The 18877-nt window shown below is 44.1% G+C and overlaps 1 protein-coding gene and 10 non-coding genes across 11 annotated transcripts; all 11 read right to left on the reverse strand.

The window, feature by feature from the left end:
* Window positions 1-387: 387 nt before the first annotated feature.
* trnal-cag lies at window positions 388-470 on the reverse strand. The gene has a single exon. It is a non-coding gene; the product is annotated as a tRNA-Leu (tRNA).
* A 500-nt stretch (window positions 471-970) lies between these two features.
* Window positions 971-1053, reverse strand: trnal-aag. The gene has a single exon. It is a non-coding gene; the product is annotated as a tRNA-Leu (tRNA).
* A 493-nt stretch (window positions 1054-1546) lies between these two features.
* trnal-aag lies at window positions 1547-1629 on the reverse strand. The gene has a single exon. It is a non-coding gene; the product is annotated as a tRNA-Leu (tRNA).
* Window positions 1630-2125: 496 nt separating this feature from the next.
* On the reverse strand, window positions 2126-2208 carry trnal-cag. The gene has a single exon. It is a non-coding gene; the product is annotated as a tRNA-Leu (tRNA).
* A 492-nt stretch (window positions 2209-2700) lies between these two features.
* trnal-aag lies at window positions 2701-2783 on the reverse strand. Its single transcript has one exon. It is a non-coding gene; the product is annotated as a tRNA-Leu (tRNA).
* A 492-nt stretch (window positions 2784-3275) lies between these two features.
* trnal-cag lies at window positions 3276-3358 on the reverse strand. Its single transcript has one exon. It is a non-coding gene; the product is annotated as a tRNA-Leu (tRNA).
* A 493-nt stretch (window positions 3359-3851) lies between these two features.
* trnal-cag lies at window positions 3852-3934 on the reverse strand. The gene has a single exon. It is a non-coding gene; the product is annotated as a tRNA-Leu (tRNA).
* A 492-nt stretch (window positions 3935-4426) lies between these two features.
* On the reverse strand, window positions 4427-4509 carry trnal-cag. Its single transcript has one exon. It is a non-coding gene; the product is annotated as a tRNA-Leu (tRNA).
* Window positions 4510-5001: 492 nt separating this feature from the next.
* Window positions 5002-5084, reverse strand: trnal-cag. Its single transcript has one exon. It is a non-coding gene; the product is annotated as a tRNA-Leu (tRNA).
* Window positions 5085-5576: 492 nt separating this feature from the next.
* On the reverse strand, window positions 5577-5659 carry trnal-aag. The gene has a single exon. It is a non-coding gene; the product is annotated as a tRNA-Leu (tRNA).
* A 3985-nt stretch (window positions 5660-9644) lies between these two features.
* Window positions 9645-17379, reverse strand: LOC118558743. Its single transcript, XM_036129308.1, has 2 exons — window positions 17290-17379; window positions 9645-17188 (listed from the first exon to the last, which is right to left on the reverse strand). Exons 1-2 carry the CDS (start codon window positions 17377-17379, stop codon window positions 13118-13120), a joined length of 4161 nt encoding a protein of 1386 aa, XP_035985201.1. The 3' UTR covers window positions 9645-13117.
* Window positions 17380-18877: the final 1498 nt, after the last annotated feature.

The raw sequence follows: 18877 nt of genomic DNA on the forward strand, positions 1-18877 counted from the left end.
CCCTGATGGGTCATTTCTTAGCCTCCTGCCAAGTGTTTGTGGGGTCACAGAACCGAAAACAGAACTCTCACTTTGACATTGAGGGAAGCCCTAATCCACTTCCTCTGCATGCTCCTTTGTGTCCCTTGGTGTCCCTCGGGCCAGTCGCTCATCCCCCACTTAGGCCCAGAAAAAGAGTGATATTGATGGAAGAGAGTCAGAAAGTGTGCTAAATGCCACTTGTTTACACTTATGAGTTGCACCTTGATATATCCATCTTGTGTAGACGTGGACAAACTTGAACATACCATGTTAACAGAAAAACACTCCAAATCAGAGATTATTTTGATCTGTCCTTTTACATGAGCTGTTCAAATACTGCCTACCAACAGAGTAAGAAGCAGATTGTGTCAGGAGTGGGATTCGAACCCACGCCTCCAGTGGAGACTGCGACCTGAACGCAGCGCCTTAGACCTCTCGGCCACCCTGACTCTCTAGATGCACTTCTTCTGTGCTCGACAGGGGCAAGGAACGGCGAAAAATCAAAGTTTGACACCTCATTATGCCATTTTGCATAGGTTTGTGGTGCCATGGAGCCCTGATGGGTCATTTCTTAGCCTCCTGCCAAGTGTTTGTGGGGTCACAGAACCGAAAACAGAACTCTCACTTTGACATTGAGGGAAGCCCTAATCCACTTCCTCTGCATGCTCCTTTGTGTCCCTTGGTGTCCCTCGGGCCAGTCGCTCATCCCCCACTTAGGCCCAGAAAAAGAGTGATATTGACTATTGGTGGAAGAGAGTCAGAAAGTGTGCTAAATGCCACTTGTTTACACTTATGAGTTTGCACCTTGATATATCCATCTTGTGTAGACGTGGACAAACTTGAACATACCATGTTAACAGAAAAACACTCCAAATAAGAGATTATTTTGATCTGTCCTTTTACATGAGCTGTTCAAATACTGCCTACCAACAGAGTAAGAAGCAGATTGTGTCAGGAGTGGGATTCGAACCCACGCCTCCAGTGGAGACTGCGACCTTAACGCAGCGCCTTAGACCTCTCGGCCACCCTGACTCTCTAGATGCACTTCTTCTGTGCTCGACAGGGGCAAGGAACGGCGAAAAATCAAAGTTTGACACCTCATTATGCCATTTTGCATAGGTTTGTGGTGCCACTGGAGCCCTGATGGGTCATTTCTTAGCCTCCTGCCAAGTGTTTGTGGGGTCACAGAACCGAAAACAGAACTCTCACTTTGACATTGAGGGAAGCCCTAATCCACTTCCTCTGCATGCTCCTTTGTGTCCCTTGGTGTCCCTCGGGCCAGTCGCTCATCCCCCACTTAGGCCCAGAAAAAGAGTGATATTGATGGAAGAGAGTCAGAAAGTGTGCTAAATGCCACTTGTTTACACTTATGACTTGCACCTTGATATATCCATCTTGTGTAGACGTGGACAAACTTGAACATACCATGTTAACAGAAAAACACTCCAAATAAGAGATTATTTTGATCTGTCCTTTTACATGAGCTGTTCAAATACTGCCTACCAACAGAGTAAGAAGCAGATTGTGTCAGGAGTGGGATTCGAACCCACGCCTCCAGTGGAGACTGCGACCTTAACGCAGCGCCTTAGACCTCTCGGCCACCCTGACTCTCTAGATGCACTTCTTCTGTGCTCGACAGGGGCAAGGAACGGCGAAAAATCAAAGTTTGACACCTCATTATGCCATTTTGCATAGGTTTGTGGTGCCATGGAGCCCTGATGGGTCATTTCTTAGCCTCCTGCCAAGTGTTTGTGGGGTCACAGAACCGAAAACAGAACTCTCACTTTGACATTGAGGGAAGCCCTAATCCACTTCCTCTGCATGCTCCTTTGTGTCCCTTGGTGTCCCTCGGGCCAGTCGCTCATCCCCCACTTAGGCCCAGAAAAAGAGTGATATTGACTATTGGAAGAGAGTCAGAAAGTGTGCTAAATGCCACTTGTTCACACTTATGAGTTGCACCTTGATATATCCATCTTGTGTAGACGTGGACAAACTTGAACATACCATGTTAACAGAAAAACACTCCAAATCAGAGATTATTTTGATCTGTCCTTTTACATGAGCTGTTCAAATACTGCCTACCAACAGAGTAAGAAGCAGATTGTGTCAGGAGTGGGATTCGAACCCACGCCTCCAGTGGAGACTGCGACCTGAACGCAGCGCCTTAGACCTCTCGGCCACCCTGACTCTCTAGATGCACTTCTTCTGTGCTCGACAGGGGCAAGGAACGGCGAAAAATCAAAGTTTGACACCTCATTATGCCATTTTGCATAGGTTTGTGGTGCCATGGAGCCCTGATGGGTCATTTCTTAGCCTCCTGCCAAGTGTTTGTGGGGTCACAGAACCGAAAACAGAACTCTCACTTTGACATTGAGGGAAGCCCTAATCCACTTCCTCTGCATGCTCCTTTGTGTCCCTTGGTGTCCCTCGGGCCAGTCGCTCATCCCCCACTTAGGCCCAGAAAAAGAGTGATATTGATGGAAGAGAGTCAGAAAGTGTGCTAAATGCCACTTGTTTACACTTATGAGTTGCACCTTGATATATCCATCTTGTGTAGACGTGGACAAACTTGAACATACCATGTTAACAGAAAAACACTCCAAATCAGAGATTATTTTGATCTGTCCTTTTACATGAGCTGTTCAAATACTGCCTACCAACAGAGTAAGAAGCAGATTGTGTCAGGAGTGGGATTCGAACCCACGCCTCCAGTGGAGACTGCGACCTTAACGCAGCGCCTTAGACCTCTCGGCCACCCTGACTCTCTAGATGCACTTCTTCTGTGCTCGACAGGGGCAAGGAACGGCGAAAAATCAAAGTTTGACACCTCATTATGCCATTTTGCATAGGTTTGTGGTGCCATGGAGCCCTGATGGGTCATTTCTTAGCCTCCTGCCAAGTGTTTGTGGGGTCACAGAACCGAAAACAGAACTCTCACTTTGACATTGAGGGAAGCCCTAATCCACTTCCTCTGCATGCTCCTTTGTGTCCCTTGGTGTCCCTCGGGCCAGTCGCTCATCCCCCACTTAGGCCCAGAAAAAGAGTGATATTGATGGAAGAGAGTCAGAAAGTGTGCTAAATGCCACTTGTTTACACTTATGACTTGCACCTTGATATATCCATCTTGTGTAGACGTGGACAAACTTGAACATACCATGTTAACAGAAAAACACTCCAAATAAGAGATTATTTTGATCTGTCCTTTTACATGAGCTGTTCAAATACTGCCTACCAACAGAGTAAGAAGCAGATTGTGTCAGGAGTGGGATTCGAACCCACGCCTCCAGTGGAGACTGCGACCTGAACGCAGCGCCTTAGACCTCTCGGCCACCCTGACTCTCTAGATGCACTTCTTCTGTGCTCGACAGGGGCAAGGAACGGCGAAAAATCAAAGTTTGACACCTCATTATGCCATTTTGCATAGGTTTGTGGTGCCATGGAGCCCTGATGGGTCATTTCTTAGCCTCCTGCCAAGTGTTTGTGGGGTCACAGAACCGAAAACAGAACTCTCACTTTGACATTGAGGGAAGCCCTAATCCACTTCCTCTGCATGCTCCTTTGTGTCCCTTGGTGTCCCTCGGGCCAGTCGCTCATCCCCCACTTAGGCCCAGAAAAAGAGTGATATTGATGGAAGAGAGTCAGAAAGTGTGCTAAATGCCACTTGTTTACACTTATGAGTTGCACCTTGATATATCCATCTTGTGTAGACGTGGACAAACTTGAACATACCATGTTAACAGAAAAACACTCCAAATAAGAGATTATTTTGATCTGTCCTTTTACATGAGCTGTTCAAATACTGCCTACCAACAGAGTAAGAAGCAGATTGCTGTCAGGAGTGGGATTCGAACCCACGCCTCCAGTGGAGACTGCGACCTGAACGCAGCGCCTTAGACCTCTCGGCCACCCTGACTCTCTAGATGCACTTCTTCTGTGCTCGACAGGGGCAAGGAACGGCGAAAAATCAAAGTTTGACACCTCATTATGCCATTTTGCATAGGTTTGTGGTGCCATGGAGCCCTGATGGGTCATTTCTTAGCCTCCTGCCAAGTGTTTGTGGGGTCACAGAACCGAAAACAGAACTCTCACTTTGACATTGAGGGAAGCCCTAATCCACTTCCTCTGCATGCTCCTTTGTGTCCCTTGGTGTCCCTCGGGCCAGTCGCTCATCCCCCACTTAGGCCCAGAAAAAGAGTGATATTGATGGAAGAGAGTCAGAAAGTGTGCTAAATGCCACTTGTTTACACTTATGAGTTGCACCTTGATATATCCATCTTGTGTAGACGTGGACAAACTTGAACATACCATGTTAACAGAAAAACACTCCAAATAAGAGATTATTTTGATCTGTCCTTTTACATGAGCTGTTCAAATACTGCCTACCAACAGAGTAAGAAGCAGATTGTGTCAGGAGTGGGATTCGAACCCACGCCTCCAGTGGAGACTGCGACCTGAACGCAGCGCCTTAGACCTCTCGGCCACCCTGACTCTCTAGATGCACTTCTTCTGTGCTCGACAGGGGCAAGGAACGGCGAAAAATCAAAGTTTGACACCTCATTATGCCATTTTGCATAGGTTTGTGGTGCCATGGAGCCCTGATGGGTCATTTCTTAGCCTCCTGCCAAGTGTTTGTGGGGTCACAGAACCGAAAACAGAACTCTCACTTTGACATTGAGGGAAGCCCTAATCCACTTCCTCTGCATGCTCCTTTGTGTCCCTTGGTGTCCCTCGGGCCAGTCGCTCATCCCCCACTTAGGCCCAGAAAAAGAGTGATATTGATGGAAGAGAGTCAGAAAGTGTGCTAAATGCCACTTGTTTACACTTATGACTTGCACCTTGATATATCCATCTTGTGTAGACGTGGACAAACTTGAACATACCATGTTAACAGAAAAACACTCCAAATAAGAGATTATTTTGATCTGTCCTTTTACATGAGCTGTTCAAATACTGCCTACCAACAGAGTAAGAAGCAGATTGTGTCAGGAGTGGGATTCGAACCCACGCCTCCAGTGGAGACTGCGACCTGAACGCAGCGCCTTAGACCTCTCGGCCACCCTGACTCTCTAGATGCACTTCTTCTGTGCTCGACAGGGGCAAGGAACGGCGAAAAATCAAAGTTTGACACCTCATTATGCCATTTTGCATAGGTTTGTGGTGCCATGGAGCCCTGATGGGTCATTTCTTAGCCTCCTGCCAAGTGTTTGTGGGGTCACAGAACCGAAAACAGAACTCTCACTTTGACATTGAGGGAAGCCCTAATCCACTTCCTCTGCATGCTCCTTTGTGTCCCTTGGTGTCCCTCGGGCCAGTCGCTCATCCCCCACTTAGGCCCAGAAAAAGAGTGATATTGATGGAAGAGAGTCAGAAAGTGTGCTAAATGCCACTTGTTTACACTTATGAGTTGCACCTTGATATATCCATCTTGTGTAGACGTGGACAAACTTGAACATACCATGTTAACAGAAAAACACTCCAAATCAGAGATTATTTTGATCTGTCCTTTTACATGAGCTGTTCAAATACTGCCTACCAACAGAGTAAGAAGCAGATTGTGTCAGGAGTGGGATTTGAACCCACGCCTCCAGTGGAGACTGCGACCTTAACGCAGCGCCTTAGACCTCTCGGCCACCCTGACTCTCTAGATGTACTTCTTCTGTGCTCGACAGGGGCAAGGAACGGCGAAAAATCAAAGTTTGACACCTCATTATGTCATTTTGCATCGGTTTGTGGTGCCATGGAGCCCTGATGGGTCATTTCTTAGCCTCCTGCCAAGTGTTTGTGGGGTCACAGAACCGAAAACAGAACTCTCACTTTGACATTGAGGGAAGCCCTAATAGCGTACCGCGCACGTGACGTCACTGTCTCAAGAGCAACGCCCCTTTTGCCGCTTAGGTAGGGCATACAGGTAGAGAACGCCCGTAGCAACCATCTATTACACGCACAACAGAAACAGCGATATGACCGACTTTGCAGCCAATAAACTTTCCCAAGACTATGTCCCAGGCACACGGATTACTGGTCGCACTGTCGAAGAACACACTAACCTTCAGCTCAAACGATGGCTTGAGTGTCGAGGGCTTAGAAAGACCAGAAACTGGGCCGAATTGATCGAACGGTAAGCTTTGTTTTTTTTTTTTTTTTCCTGCGCGGCGGTCATGGCGTCGTCGGCCGTTTTTTTGTTTGTAATCACCATCCAGGCATCGGTATATGTTTAATGTTTGTCTTACTTGAAATGTTTTTGAGTAGGCTATCCTGGTAGCAGGGTATCATGTTAGCGCCTGCTACCATGATAGCCTATATCCTATCATGGTAGCAGGCGCTTCATTATTAACATGTCGGCCACCAAAATACTCTTACCTGTTCACTACTTGATGTCGCTGGAATTGGGTCAGGATGTTCTTCGGTTGTGCCCTTTCCTCCAACAAAATGCTTGTTACATATTTAGGTGAATTTGGTAACTTTTTCCGGGTTGAACTGTTGTGTAGGCTGACCGCACCGGTGTACCCAGCGCGCACATTTCTCCTTGGCAGTCTTGAAGAAAACATCCTTCATATGTGACCGATCAGCGTACCTCGAGTCGCTGTTGCACGTTCCATAGCAACAATGTTTAAAAACCATGGTCTTAGATTTGGAAAAAGCAGTCGTTTACCGAGTAAAACCATGGGTAACGCACGTCTCTTTTACAGCAAAACAACGGCGGACTATGCAAGCTTGCCCTACTGCGTACCACGTGATGTGACGTCATCGTGAGGTTACTATTCTAAAAATAACTCGCTCGCGGAACCAGAACAGCTGTAGATGACTGTGCAGAGACGGTTTCTTTATAAAATTAAGAATATTACGGACAACTCTGACCCTCCTCTTCATCAGACCGTCATACAACAACAGAGTCTTCAGTCAGAGGCTTCTCCAGAACCGCTGTGAGACTGCCCAGTACAGGAGACCCTTCCTGCCTGCAGCCGTCTACGACAACTCGTTGAATAAACCTGCATAATATGAATTACAATGACATTTATTTTCCTTTTGGGACTTATAAAGTATTTTTGAATGGAATACAATAAAACAACAATTTGGTTGTTGTGCTTGGAGCTCTCTTTTAAGTTTCCCCGCCCATTATGAAGTCACTATAAGAACAAATCATTCTTTCATAAGATCTTGATGTTTAGCTGTGGCAGAGAATTGCAGATGACTTATACTGCAAAGCTTACATTTTTTTATTTTACTGTAACCTTCTACACTGACCTTTATCTAAATGTAATTAGTTTACCACGTATTTCAGGACAACACACAGTAATCTGTGTATATTTTGGGATTGTTGTATCAACTTTTATGAATATTTAATTTGTATTTCAGGATGCACACAAAAGTCTACAACAAAAACTGTCCCTGTTGGAGAACATGTCCCTCTAACATGCATCTGATGAGCTAATTTGTCAAGTTTCTTCTTCTGAATGAAATTCTTTGCTGGAAACTTGCCTGAAGTCTTAGGATCAACTTATACTTTTGAACACGGCACAGTTAACAAGACTCCTCGTGTTAAAACAAACAAGAACCAGCAACTTATCTTCTTCAGATAAAGCAAGCAAAGTTAAGGGACATCGTTTTTACGAAGAAGCATCTATGGAAAACCCTTTGAATATTACTTTTTTGAGCATTGAAAGTAACTGGAACAACTGTTGCCTTGCTGTTGCTCAGCTTTCAGTGTTTAAAAGTTTTAGTGTAGCAACATAATGTGTATCTTTAAACTCCGACTTTAAACTGAGGGATGTAGAAACTCAATGCATTTTGTGTTTCGTGTTGTGTTTGTGTTTAGGAAAGAGGCAGTAGAACAACCTCTTTCCTTAATCCAGAGACAAAATGACAAAGTGAGGTTAACTAATGATGCAAAACCTGTTAAATGTCCTGCAATAACAAAATGGCGCATGATTAGGTATGATTTTCTGGTCTCCAGGGACCTTTAAGTTACTGTTTACACCAGGAGTCTCCACAAATGACATTAAATATGTGGTGTATTTCATATAGAGTCAACTGGAAAGTTAAATATGCAAGTTGGAGAGCGGAATGGACTCACTTAATATTTTTCTACTTAGAACATTTTCATTTTATGCCTTGTTGTAAATGTTTGACATAGTTTGGTTTTAAATGGTATAATTGAAGCTAATTTTTGTTCTTTAGTTAACAAATGTATATAGTTTATGTTTATAAAAATAATAGAGCGTGTTTCCTTTACAATGGTGAAGTAATCTCTGTGACACTTCTGAAAGGTTGATTTTAAGGCTGCTTATTTTTACAATACGAGCGCCAATGTCTGCTTGGTAATTTTCCAGAATTGTGTCTTTTCGAAGTTGTCCACTAGATGGAGACCGTGAGCCGTGTATGTGGTATGTAAGAACATAGATATATAAAGCGTGAACCCTACACTATGGTTCAGGCGCATAAAATAAGGTCCACCATCTTGGAGAGGTCGTCCTGAAAACAGCGCATGGATGCCAGAGAGGTAGATCCCTAAGTCAAATGATTTCTCATTGATTTGTTGGTAAAATGACACATAATCATGTCAATGTTGTTGCTTGGCTTTATTTTTAATATTTTACTTGAAGAAACATACAAAATAAAAAGTAACTTGGTCTTGTGGAGTTTTTTTTTATATACTTTCGTGTTGGTTTTTAATCTCCCAGAGAATCAAGGTCTTCATAGAATCATGGTCACTTTAACCTGGCGGATATCAGTCAGTCACCAAACGTTGTTTTCCAGCACATCTGGTTTATTTATGATTTTGTACTCCCTTTCAGCTGTTCCTTTACCCGGGAGAAGCGGCCTTCTTTTCTTGTTGACTTCTTTAGTGAGAAATGACTTTGGAGACAAAAACTTTACTTTTACATATTTAATCTAAACAAGCCAGAGAAATGGTACAGCTCAGTTCTGGGCTCTCACATTGATCATAATGCTGAAAAAGGTTAAATGATATGAAAGGATTTTTTTCTTTTTTTTTATTCAATGAAAAAAAGTCACAATAAAATAACATACTTATTTTTTTTATCAAAACCTTTTATTATCCAATCAAACAAAAAGTAATGTTGGTCAAAAATGTTTTAGATTATAAACTGCAATGAAACGTGTTTGCAAAACCTTTTTTAAATTTCAGATCACTTATTTTGATTTTAAAGTGAGAATTTTTTTATTTTTGAAAAACATAAACTTTTATCTGAGCATGTCAGAAATCTTTTGGTTGAGAATCTCTCAGTGATTTTTGAGTTCTGAAAACATGAACATGCTGTGCTGACTGAAGCGACAAACTGTGGTCCAAACAGCACAGCAGGTCATGTTTTCAGAACTCAAAAATCACTGAGAGATTCTCAACCAAAAGATTTCTGACATGCTCAAATAAAGTGAGTGGTTATAACCAGGGGAAAGACACCGGCAGGTTACACAGTAAAGCGAGCGGCAACTAAGTAATCTTTACAAAATCATGCAGTTTGATAGCTTAAAAGGACAGTGTGTAATTTCGAGACCTGCACCTGTGAGGCCCGTTTAGCCAACGGCCCCTCACCCCTTCTCGTCTCACCCGGTCGGAGATTTGGCACAGAGAGAAAAAAGGCAGTGAATTCAGAGGCAAAAACAACAGTTAAACATATATTTATTACAATTTGGAATTCCAAAGTGGGAGACACTTACACGTTTATCACAGCATCGAATACCTTAAGTTCTCTGCCTGTGTCTGAAGCCTGTCTCAACACATACACGTTATCCCCCCCCTTTTAACACAGACAGTCCAAGCGGGGCTGGACCTACATGAGACATTCAGTCTGCTGCACACATCTGTTTCTTAACCTTTGACTTTTGAATATAATCTATCTCCTAGCTTGGTTCCTGGGAGTTTGACTGCAACAACATACACCCTCATGCAAGCATTTTAACAGTGTTATCACTTACAAGACTGCCATATGGCCTTGGTGCTTCCTGCTCCTGGTATCTATCTGAAGTTTGCATGCACCCTTTGTTTTTCACACACATCCATTTCTTTAGGTTACTGGGTTAAAGTTAACATCTGTATTACTTTAAGCTACACTATTATATATATATATATGATTATATTTCCATAACAATCCCCCTTTTGGACTCTCACAAAGAGAGTCCACACAAAAATGCAGGTACTAAATATAAAAGCATAAACTAAGAATATGAGACACAGAAAAAACACCCCTGTGAATCTGAGAAACACACTGGAGCAAACATCAGAAACAAAGCATGCAAAATTTAACCTTAGCAAGTCAAACACATCAAAATCAACACAGTGAAATAAATCAGAAGAAATTAAATGAGTAACTCATAATCAGCATAAAAATGTAAAAAAAACATACCGCAGTAACTAATAAGGCAGTATCACAAAATCAAACACATGCAAAACAATATATCTGCATAGAACAACAGAAAATCAAACAGGATAATACCGGAAAAATCTCATTATATCACCCCATGATACTGAACCAACTCCAATCTCACATCCTGTAGAGAAGGTTCTGTCCCCACCTGTAACATCTGATTATTGGGAGAAGACGAGGAAACTGTGCCCTTTTCAAGAGTAGTGACAATAAAGCGAACAGCGAGAGTTCTCAAACAGGGGACACAGCAGCAGCCGCACGTAACCAAAATTGCCAAAAATACTGACAGAGAAAGCATCATAGAAAGAATTAAGTTCTTCCATTTACCCAGAGCCTGTGTCAGCCATTTATCCAAAGGATTATCTATTCCTGATTGTTCATGCATCGTTTTACTCAGAGTCCTCAAACCTTCTAAAGCTTTAGTCACCAAGCCATCCGGTGCTGTATTATTAGGAATAAACGTACAACACATATCTCCAAACATGGCGCAAACACCCCCTTTTTCCGCCAAAAGCATATCCAGTGCCATCCTATTCTGAACAGCCATAAGAGAGGTAGGAGCTAATTGTTCAGCTAGCCCCTCAACTGCATCTCTAGTCAGATTAGACAAACGTAACACATTGTAATGTATGTAATTAATTCTATCAACATTCTTATTAGGAGTAATCCAAAGGAATATGGATTCAAAACCTGCTGCAACCTGATCTACCAACTTATACCTGTCGGGAACCCCCCTGGGGACCCCGATCGAATCTATGTATGTAGGAGAATTACGTGCCAAATCAAAATCAGAACTACGCTTAATTCTATGTAACAAGTGTTCCTGATTTAAACCCGGTCCCATTAACAACAGTGGTGCCACCAACCTTACCATGGCACACACACCCACAGAGTCAAAAGGGATCCGGACAAACAACTGTTTTCCGCCACAATAATAATACAAACCAGCTCTTGCCCAAGTTGCTATATCTTTCACAGGAAACACCCATTGACACCATTCAGGTGGAATTACTCCTACCCTGGACGTAACTTCTATCCCCCACCCTGTGAAATTAAAACACACATATTGCTTATTTTGATTACCAGGAGTAAATGGCCCAGGGATAGTGTCGTTGTTTATAGGTGGGAAAAGATCATGATAGAACTCACACCCCACCGAGCGGCCTTTTGTCAACCCTAAAATGCAATTATATCCTGTAGGATCCTCAAAAGGAAACAAAGGTGCTGGTTCTGTTGTTAAAATTGGCCTAGCTGCGGCACATGCTACACAGCTCTCAGCCGTATATTGTCTGGCAGTCTGAGCCATCCAAGAAACCCACAAATTACGTCTCCTATCCCCTGTAGAACTCTTAAGAATGTTACCAGGGGTCAATTTATTATAATCTACATTAGGTCCTCCTGAAAAGGATAAGTCTCTCCCCCTTTCTGGTGAACTAATCAGTTCACCAGAAGTAGTCGCATGATGTAGAGAAAGTTTAAGCAAACCAACAGGACCGTCATTCGGTGAACCTGCTCCAAGAACAAGATAAAAGCCTGACGGACTAATACTACAAGGTTTGGGCTTACTAACTCCACTATTAAATGCAGAATAAACCCCAGTGTATGCCCCAAAATAAGGATTAATGTTCAACCCAGAAATGGTCAGGATAATAGGATTAACACCTGGTTCCACCCGATGAGAACCTCTAGTAATGGTTAATGCCTCTTGTAATAATTTATCAAACCCACCATGGCGAACCGGAACAGCCTTATTTCCGGTATGCCATCTCATATAAACCCAGTAGTAACACCAACGAGAAGGAGGTTCTGGAATACCCTTCGGAGACACACAAGCATAAACATCAGAGTCCTGCCAGACTGATGGGTCACTACCACAATCTACCACTGAGCTTAAATCGAATTCAAATACAATCCTTGTACCCAAAGTGTAATGCAGTTCAATACCACGATGTTGAGTCAGACAATCATCTGTATCCTGAATGGCCCGCTCCTGACGCCTGATAGGATCAGCAGCACCTGCTCCTCGAATAACAATGCTGAAAACAAGCATGCACAACATAAGAAGTAAAACCCATAAACCCAACGTCAGCTGCCGCTGAACCAATCCAGTACCCAATTTCTGCCCCATGTTTAACTTCATACAAAAACCGGAATATCCTAAAAAATATATATTAAAAAGGAGAATCTATAGACCAAGGGTACACTGGCCCCCACACCTGAAAAAGAAGGTTATGACAAAAAAATGAAACAAAAACAACCCCCTTGTAAGATCAAACAAATCCTAAAACTATTACCAGCTTACCACAAAGGTCCTTCACCGGCAAATGTAACCTAATGACTGTGTACCAGTCCAAACAAGTCAAATATTATAGAAATATAAAATCAAAAAATATTGTAAAAAGTAGATCAAAACATCTGTTATATTTAAAGCTAGAAAGATAAAAAGCATATAAAACCACAAATGATTACAAGGTTTTCGTTTTTTTTTTGTTTTTTGTTTTTTTTTACAATGACATCAACTTCTTTCTTCCAGACGTTCGTAGAAGAAGGGTGGCGTCCCACAGCCACTCAATACAACGTGATGAATCTGCAGGCAGGAACTTCAACACACAGGTAGACTGCCTGTGGTGTCAAGAACCAGAGGGCTTTATTCTGACCCTGAGTCTGGTTCTATGCACAGCTGACTGAGCCCAATCAGCTGATCCGCTCCTTTAAACCTCCTGAACCTCCGTCAACGACCTCTGAGGTTCTGCTGCTGGTGCACACTGGCTCCAATGAAACCACGTATTACCTTTTCCTCCCAACCTCACCGCATGTGAGGTTCTCTCGATCACCTTGAAGGGTCCCGTGAACCTCGGCTCTGACCACTTTCTTTTGATGACCTTGAGCCAAACCCAGTCGACGTCGGGAGGTGGCGTTCCTCTTTCTCCTTCCTTGGGATGTCCACGGATCTTGGTGTACGCCTCCAGCACAGCCTGCAACTGTGAGAAGTACTCCTTACTTGTCAGACTCTGCAGGTCGTCTGCAGTTCCCGGTGGTCGACGTTGGGGCCCAGGAAAGCTTCTTCCCGTCTCCAGCTCGTAAGGAGTAAATCCTGTGGTTGAATTAACCGAAGACCTGATTGACATCAGAGCGAGAGGCAAGGCATCAACCCATGATAGTTTCATTTGCGCACAGATTTTAGCCAACTTATTCTTCAAGTTCTGGTTCATTCTCTCCACTTTGCCCTGCGACTGGGGGCGATACACAGTGCCAAACCTGTGTGTGAGCCCTAAACTGGACTCCACTCGTTGCAGGTCCTGGTTCTTGAAGTGGGTTCCATTGTCAGTCCTGATCTTTTCAGGGAACCCGTGCCTGGGAATGTAATGGTTAATGAGGCATTTTATCACAGTTTTGCTGTCCTCTCTTCTAGCAGGCCAGGCCTCTGGCCATCCTGTAAAAGCGTCCACACACACCAACAAATACTTAAAACCACCAGCAGGGGTCACCATGTCCGTATAATCAAGAATCACTTCCTTCCCAGGAACTGTGATCAAAGGAAATCTGCCCTGCAAAGGTTTCAAAGTCTTCTTTGAGTTAAATTGCCCACACAGTGAACAACTTTTTACAAAATGTTTGACCATATCTGACATGAATGGATGCCACCAATGGTTCAGGTTGTCCATCATCTGTCTGACACCCACATGTCCAACACCATGTGCCTCAGAAAAAAGCTTCTGTTTCAAACCTGGAGGAAAAACCAGTCTGCCATCTGGCCCTCTCCAGCAACCTTCCTGCTCTGAGGCTCCTCTGAGCCTCCACATATTCTTCTCCTCCGGAGCTGCTCTGCTCTGCAACAGTTTAATGTTACTCATGCTCAACTCTTCTCTCAGCTCATCTTCCACCGTCACCATCATCATCTGAGGTGCATATCCAGCGGCTGCTTTGGCAGCCTGGTCTGCAGCCTGATTCCCTAATGCAATGGCTGAATTACTGTTATCATGTCCTTTGCACTTTATCACGGCAATTCTGGCCGGTAATAACAAAGCATCGGCCAGCTCTCTCATTTCTATCTCGTGTTTTATAGGTTTACCCCCCGCTGTCAAAAATCCTGCTCTCAACCACTGACATAACTCCGCATGAACTGCACCTGTGGCATATGCTGAATCTGAATATACATTTACCTCCTGATGTTCTGCCAACTTTAATGCCTCAATCACCGCTATTAGCTCTGCTCTCTGCGCTGACTGAGGTCCTTGTAACCTTTCTGCCTTCCTTGTTACAAATCCTAAGCCTATTCGTACAACAACAGAATAGGCTGCCCTGAGTCCTTCACTTTCATGTCTGAAACAACAGCCATCTGTGAACAACTGTCTCACCTGTGGGCCTTCAATAGGACTAGCCTCTAGATCTGGTCTCACCTTCTCCATCCTGGAAACCAATTCTTCACATTGATGAGGTTCGCCATCCGTCATGCCATCTGCCATGTTCACACCTTCATGTGTAAATGTGATGTTGGGTGCTTCCAAAATTTTGGACAGCCTGTGTTGTCTGAGTGCAGTCATAGTGAAGCTTTGTGAATTCACATAAGCCACAACACTGTGAGTTGTCAAAATGGTTAGACTGTGTCCCATGACTAAATGTGCAGTCTTTTGAATCATTCTGGCTATTGCTGCTGCATATTGTGTACATTGGGGGTGACGTTTTTCCACGTTATCCAACATGACCGATATATACATCAAAATTTTTCTCTCACCTGTTCTTCTCTGAAACAAGATGCCATTTAAAGCAAATCTGGTTGCAGAAACATCAAGAAAAAATGGGATAGAGTAGTCTGGAAGAGTCAATTCAGCAGCAGATGCAAGTCGTTGTTTAAGCAGAACAAATGCTTCTTCCGCTTCCTGAGTCCAAATCAAAACATTATTTAGTTTTCTCATACCTTGCGCCTTCACGAGGTCCCTCAAAGGCTGCGTCAGGTCTGCATAGCCGGGAATATAGTTACGGCTGTAACCAGTCAATCCCAGAAAAGACAGCATGTCTTTCACGCGCAGCGGTTTAGGATGTGACAAAATGCTCTGTTTATGACTGGAGGACATGCTGGTTGTTCCTGCGGAGATGACACGGCCCAGGAAAGAAACCTGTTTTCTGGCAATTTGCAGTTTATCCTTACTGACCTTGAACCCATGTTCATGGAGGTGTCTCAGAACCAGTTCTGTAGCCTGAAGACAGATCTCAGCAGTTGGTGAAGCCAACAGCAGATCGTCCACGTACTGAATAAGGGTGGTGTTTCTTGGCAGAGGACATGTCTGCAAAACATCTTTCAAAACCTGATTAAAGATACCTGGTGATAGGGCAAATCCCTGTGGCAGTCTGGTGTAACGCAGCTGGCGACCTTTATAAGTGAATGAAAAAACGTCTCTGCATTCTTCAGCCAAAGGAAGACAGAAAAATGCGTTCGCCAAGTCGATACATGTGTACCACTGCTGAGAGGGCTCCAAACTGGAAATGGCCACATATGGGTTAGGTACAGGGATTGTAGGTGTCTTCAAAACAGAATTTACAGCTCTAAGATCATGTGCCATGCGATATTTACCAGTTTGTTTCTTTTCCACCGGCAAAATGGGTGTGTTCCAGGCTGATACAGAGGGTTCTAAAACTCCAGCTGTCAAAAGGCCCGCGATGGTATCAGCAATGCCTTCCTCCGCTTGAGGTTTATGTGGATACTGATTCACCCAAATAGGAGAGTCAGTCGCAACCTGAAATGAAACTGGAGCACATGAAACTAATCCCACATCCGTGGGACTAGTTGCCCAGAGTTGTGATGGGAGAGCATCCAACATCTCTGCTGCTTTATGATGGTCGGTACGTTCCCTGCCATGGTGTCGAGTCAAAAGCTCATGTTTCAAAAGAACTTTGTCAGAGACATCACAAACAATCTGATATGTGTTAGTGGAATTTGAAAACAGCAAACCTGGGACGCTGGTCCGTGCCCAATCAGTAGTCTGGAGGGAACGCTTAACCATCCCTCCTAATTCACTGGCCTGTCGCTCAGAATGGAGAGAAAGAGAAATATGAGGAAATGCTTCATCTGACATCATATACCATTGCTGTTGTTCAGGAGTTAACATCACTGCGGCTGCCACCCCCTCAGGGGCCACATATATGTTCTTAGATGTGACTGTCCATGTATTACCTTCAAGGTCTGCAGCAAATGATTCCTCATACCAATCTGCGTGATTTCTGTCGTAGAACAGAGTGACGTGTGGAGGATCAGGTGGAGTCAGGTAGGAACTTAGGCTTTGAATCCAAGGCTTCCACAGCTGGAACACCGAGAGAACACCAGCTTCAGCAGGTTCTGTTAAGAGTCCCCAGTAGATGTCAGCAAACTCTTCCCCCACAGGCCGAACCAGATATTGTCCATCCTGGAAAGTGTGACCACATGCTAGAGAAGAACCGTCTGGAAAGGTAACAGTCAAACCTTGAGGTCCACAAAGCACTGCGGCTCCCAGTTTAACCAACAAGTCTCTTCCCATCAAATTGACAGGTGTAGATGGAGACCATACGAATGAATGATGCAGTTTCTGGTTTCCAACTTTCACCGGAAGTGGTAAAGTCATCGGCAGACACTGTTCCTTCCCTGAGAAACCCATTAGTGACACAGTCTTAGTCGACAGCAAAGAGGCAGATGGCTGATTGATTATAGTGGAATATGTAGCTCCAGTGTCGACTAAAAAGTTCATGTGTTCTTCTCCAACCTTCGCTGGCAGCATGGGGTCTGCGGAACTCACGCTGCTGGAGTTATTCTCAGGGATGTGTCAAAATTGTCCATAAAAGTTTTCTCCGAGCTGGGGGTACTGACCTTGCGGAGGCGGGGCCATATTAGGGTTCGGTGGCACAATCTCACCTCCTGGTGGGGATTGACAATCCCTTGCCCAGTGTCCAACTTGTCCACAGTTAAAGCAAATGTCGACAGGTGCTCTCCCAGGTCCGCCATATCCACCTCGAGCTCTCAGACCACGGTTCCAACCTGACCGTCCACGCCGTCCACCAAATCGCCATCCGAATCCACGCGCAGAACCCGCAGATCTGTAATTACATGGAGGATAGAAAACAGGAGGGGGGATCCCTCCCCCTTGCATAGGATTAAACTGAGGTGTCACCATCGGGGATGGAGCCCCAGGTGATGCAACTGCCGAAACCATAACATGTTCAGTTTTTTCTTGTTTACGTTGATTCACCTGCCGTTTAGCATCTAATAATTGCAATTTGATTAATTGATCATGAATATCCTCTTTCTCTTGTTTTTTCTTCTTCTCTACATCCTGAGCAACATGCAAATGGTGTACAAGATGTTTTTCCCAGCGGGCATACTCACAACCAGGCATCTCAGGATTCTGTTTCATCAGCTGTGACACCAAAGGAGGCACACCTTTCAGGACAGCTTCCCTGAATAATTCACCCAAGTTAGAACTATCCCCTTTTGGATTTACACCTGTGTGTTTAATCCAACTCTCTTCAGCTTGAGTAATGAAATCCTTTGGATGCTGTAAGGGATCCCAGTCAAACTTGGGAACCGCTGCAGGAGTTGATAATGGGAAATGTTCTCTAATTGCGTTCCCCAAACGAGTGATAACTGAAGAGAATAAAGTTTCATCTCCAATATTGGATGTTCGAGCTTCATATTCAATGTCATCTGCAGTTGAAGCAGGAACACAACGGCCTAAAACAGCTCTAAAATCACCCAAAGCCAGTTTAGTTCCTTTAGTTAGATTATCAAGTTCGGCAAGCCACAATCTGCCACCAGCTGCAATACTAGGCAATTTGTCCACCAGGGCTTGTACATCTCCAAATGAATAAGGGACATAGTTTTCTGTGCCCACATTATTTTGTAATATAGGCATCTGCACTCTAGTGGGACCTTGAGAACGAGTTGTCATTGAATGCATGCTGTGAAAGCTATCCTTTAAATTTCTTCCCACACCACGAGTGCGTGGTGTTCTCTGTCTCCTGGCAAATTCTGCTTCTTCAGTAGAATGATATAACCCATTATTATCAACCATGTCTTCTTCAGCATGCGTTTCTCCCTGTAAGGAGAAATCCAACAGTGGCACATTTAACAAATCAGTGGCGTTGTCCTCCTGCCAAATCCCTTTTAGTGACATTTTTACATTAACCTCAGGCTCCAATGAACATGGGTTATTAAACTTGACATTAGTTGATACTGCTGGTAATCTAGTTCCTGTTTTATTAAGATCAACATGATTTAAACCTGTTGCTGGTTGTGTGTCTTCTGAAGATACAGAAGAACAGCCCCTAGAGGGCGGTCTTACTCCAGGTTCCTGGGCGTGCAACGCATGCTCCTCAGGGCCTGCTTTCGTCATCTGACAGGCTGTAGGCGGGGAAGAAGGCCTATTAACAGACTGAGACGAGTTCTCGCGAGCAGCTCGAGCGAGAAAAGGCTCACAAGACTTAAAAGGAGTGAGGGATATGGG

The sequence above is a fragment of the Fundulus heteroclitus genome, unplaced genomic scaffold (assembly GCF_011125445.2).
Source record: "Fundulus heteroclitus isolate FHET01 unplaced genomic scaffold, MU-UCD_Fhet_4.1 scaffold_154, whole genome shotgun sequence".
Classification (NCBI taxonomy): Eukaryota; Metazoa; Chordata; class Actinopteri; order Cyprinodontiformes; family Fundulidae; genus Fundulus; species Fundulus heteroclitus.

Excerpts from the sequence above, each read along its gene's own strand:
- LOC118558743 (XM_036129308.1), bottom strand. The coding sequence starts at position 17,379 with ATGGCGGACCTGGGAGAGCACCTGTCGACATTTGCTTTAACTGTGGAC. Across the intron at positions 17,189-17,289 it reads TTGTCAATCCCCACCAGGAG|AATAACTCCAGCAGCGTGAG; the intron begins GTGAGATTGTGC and ends CACATCCCTGAG.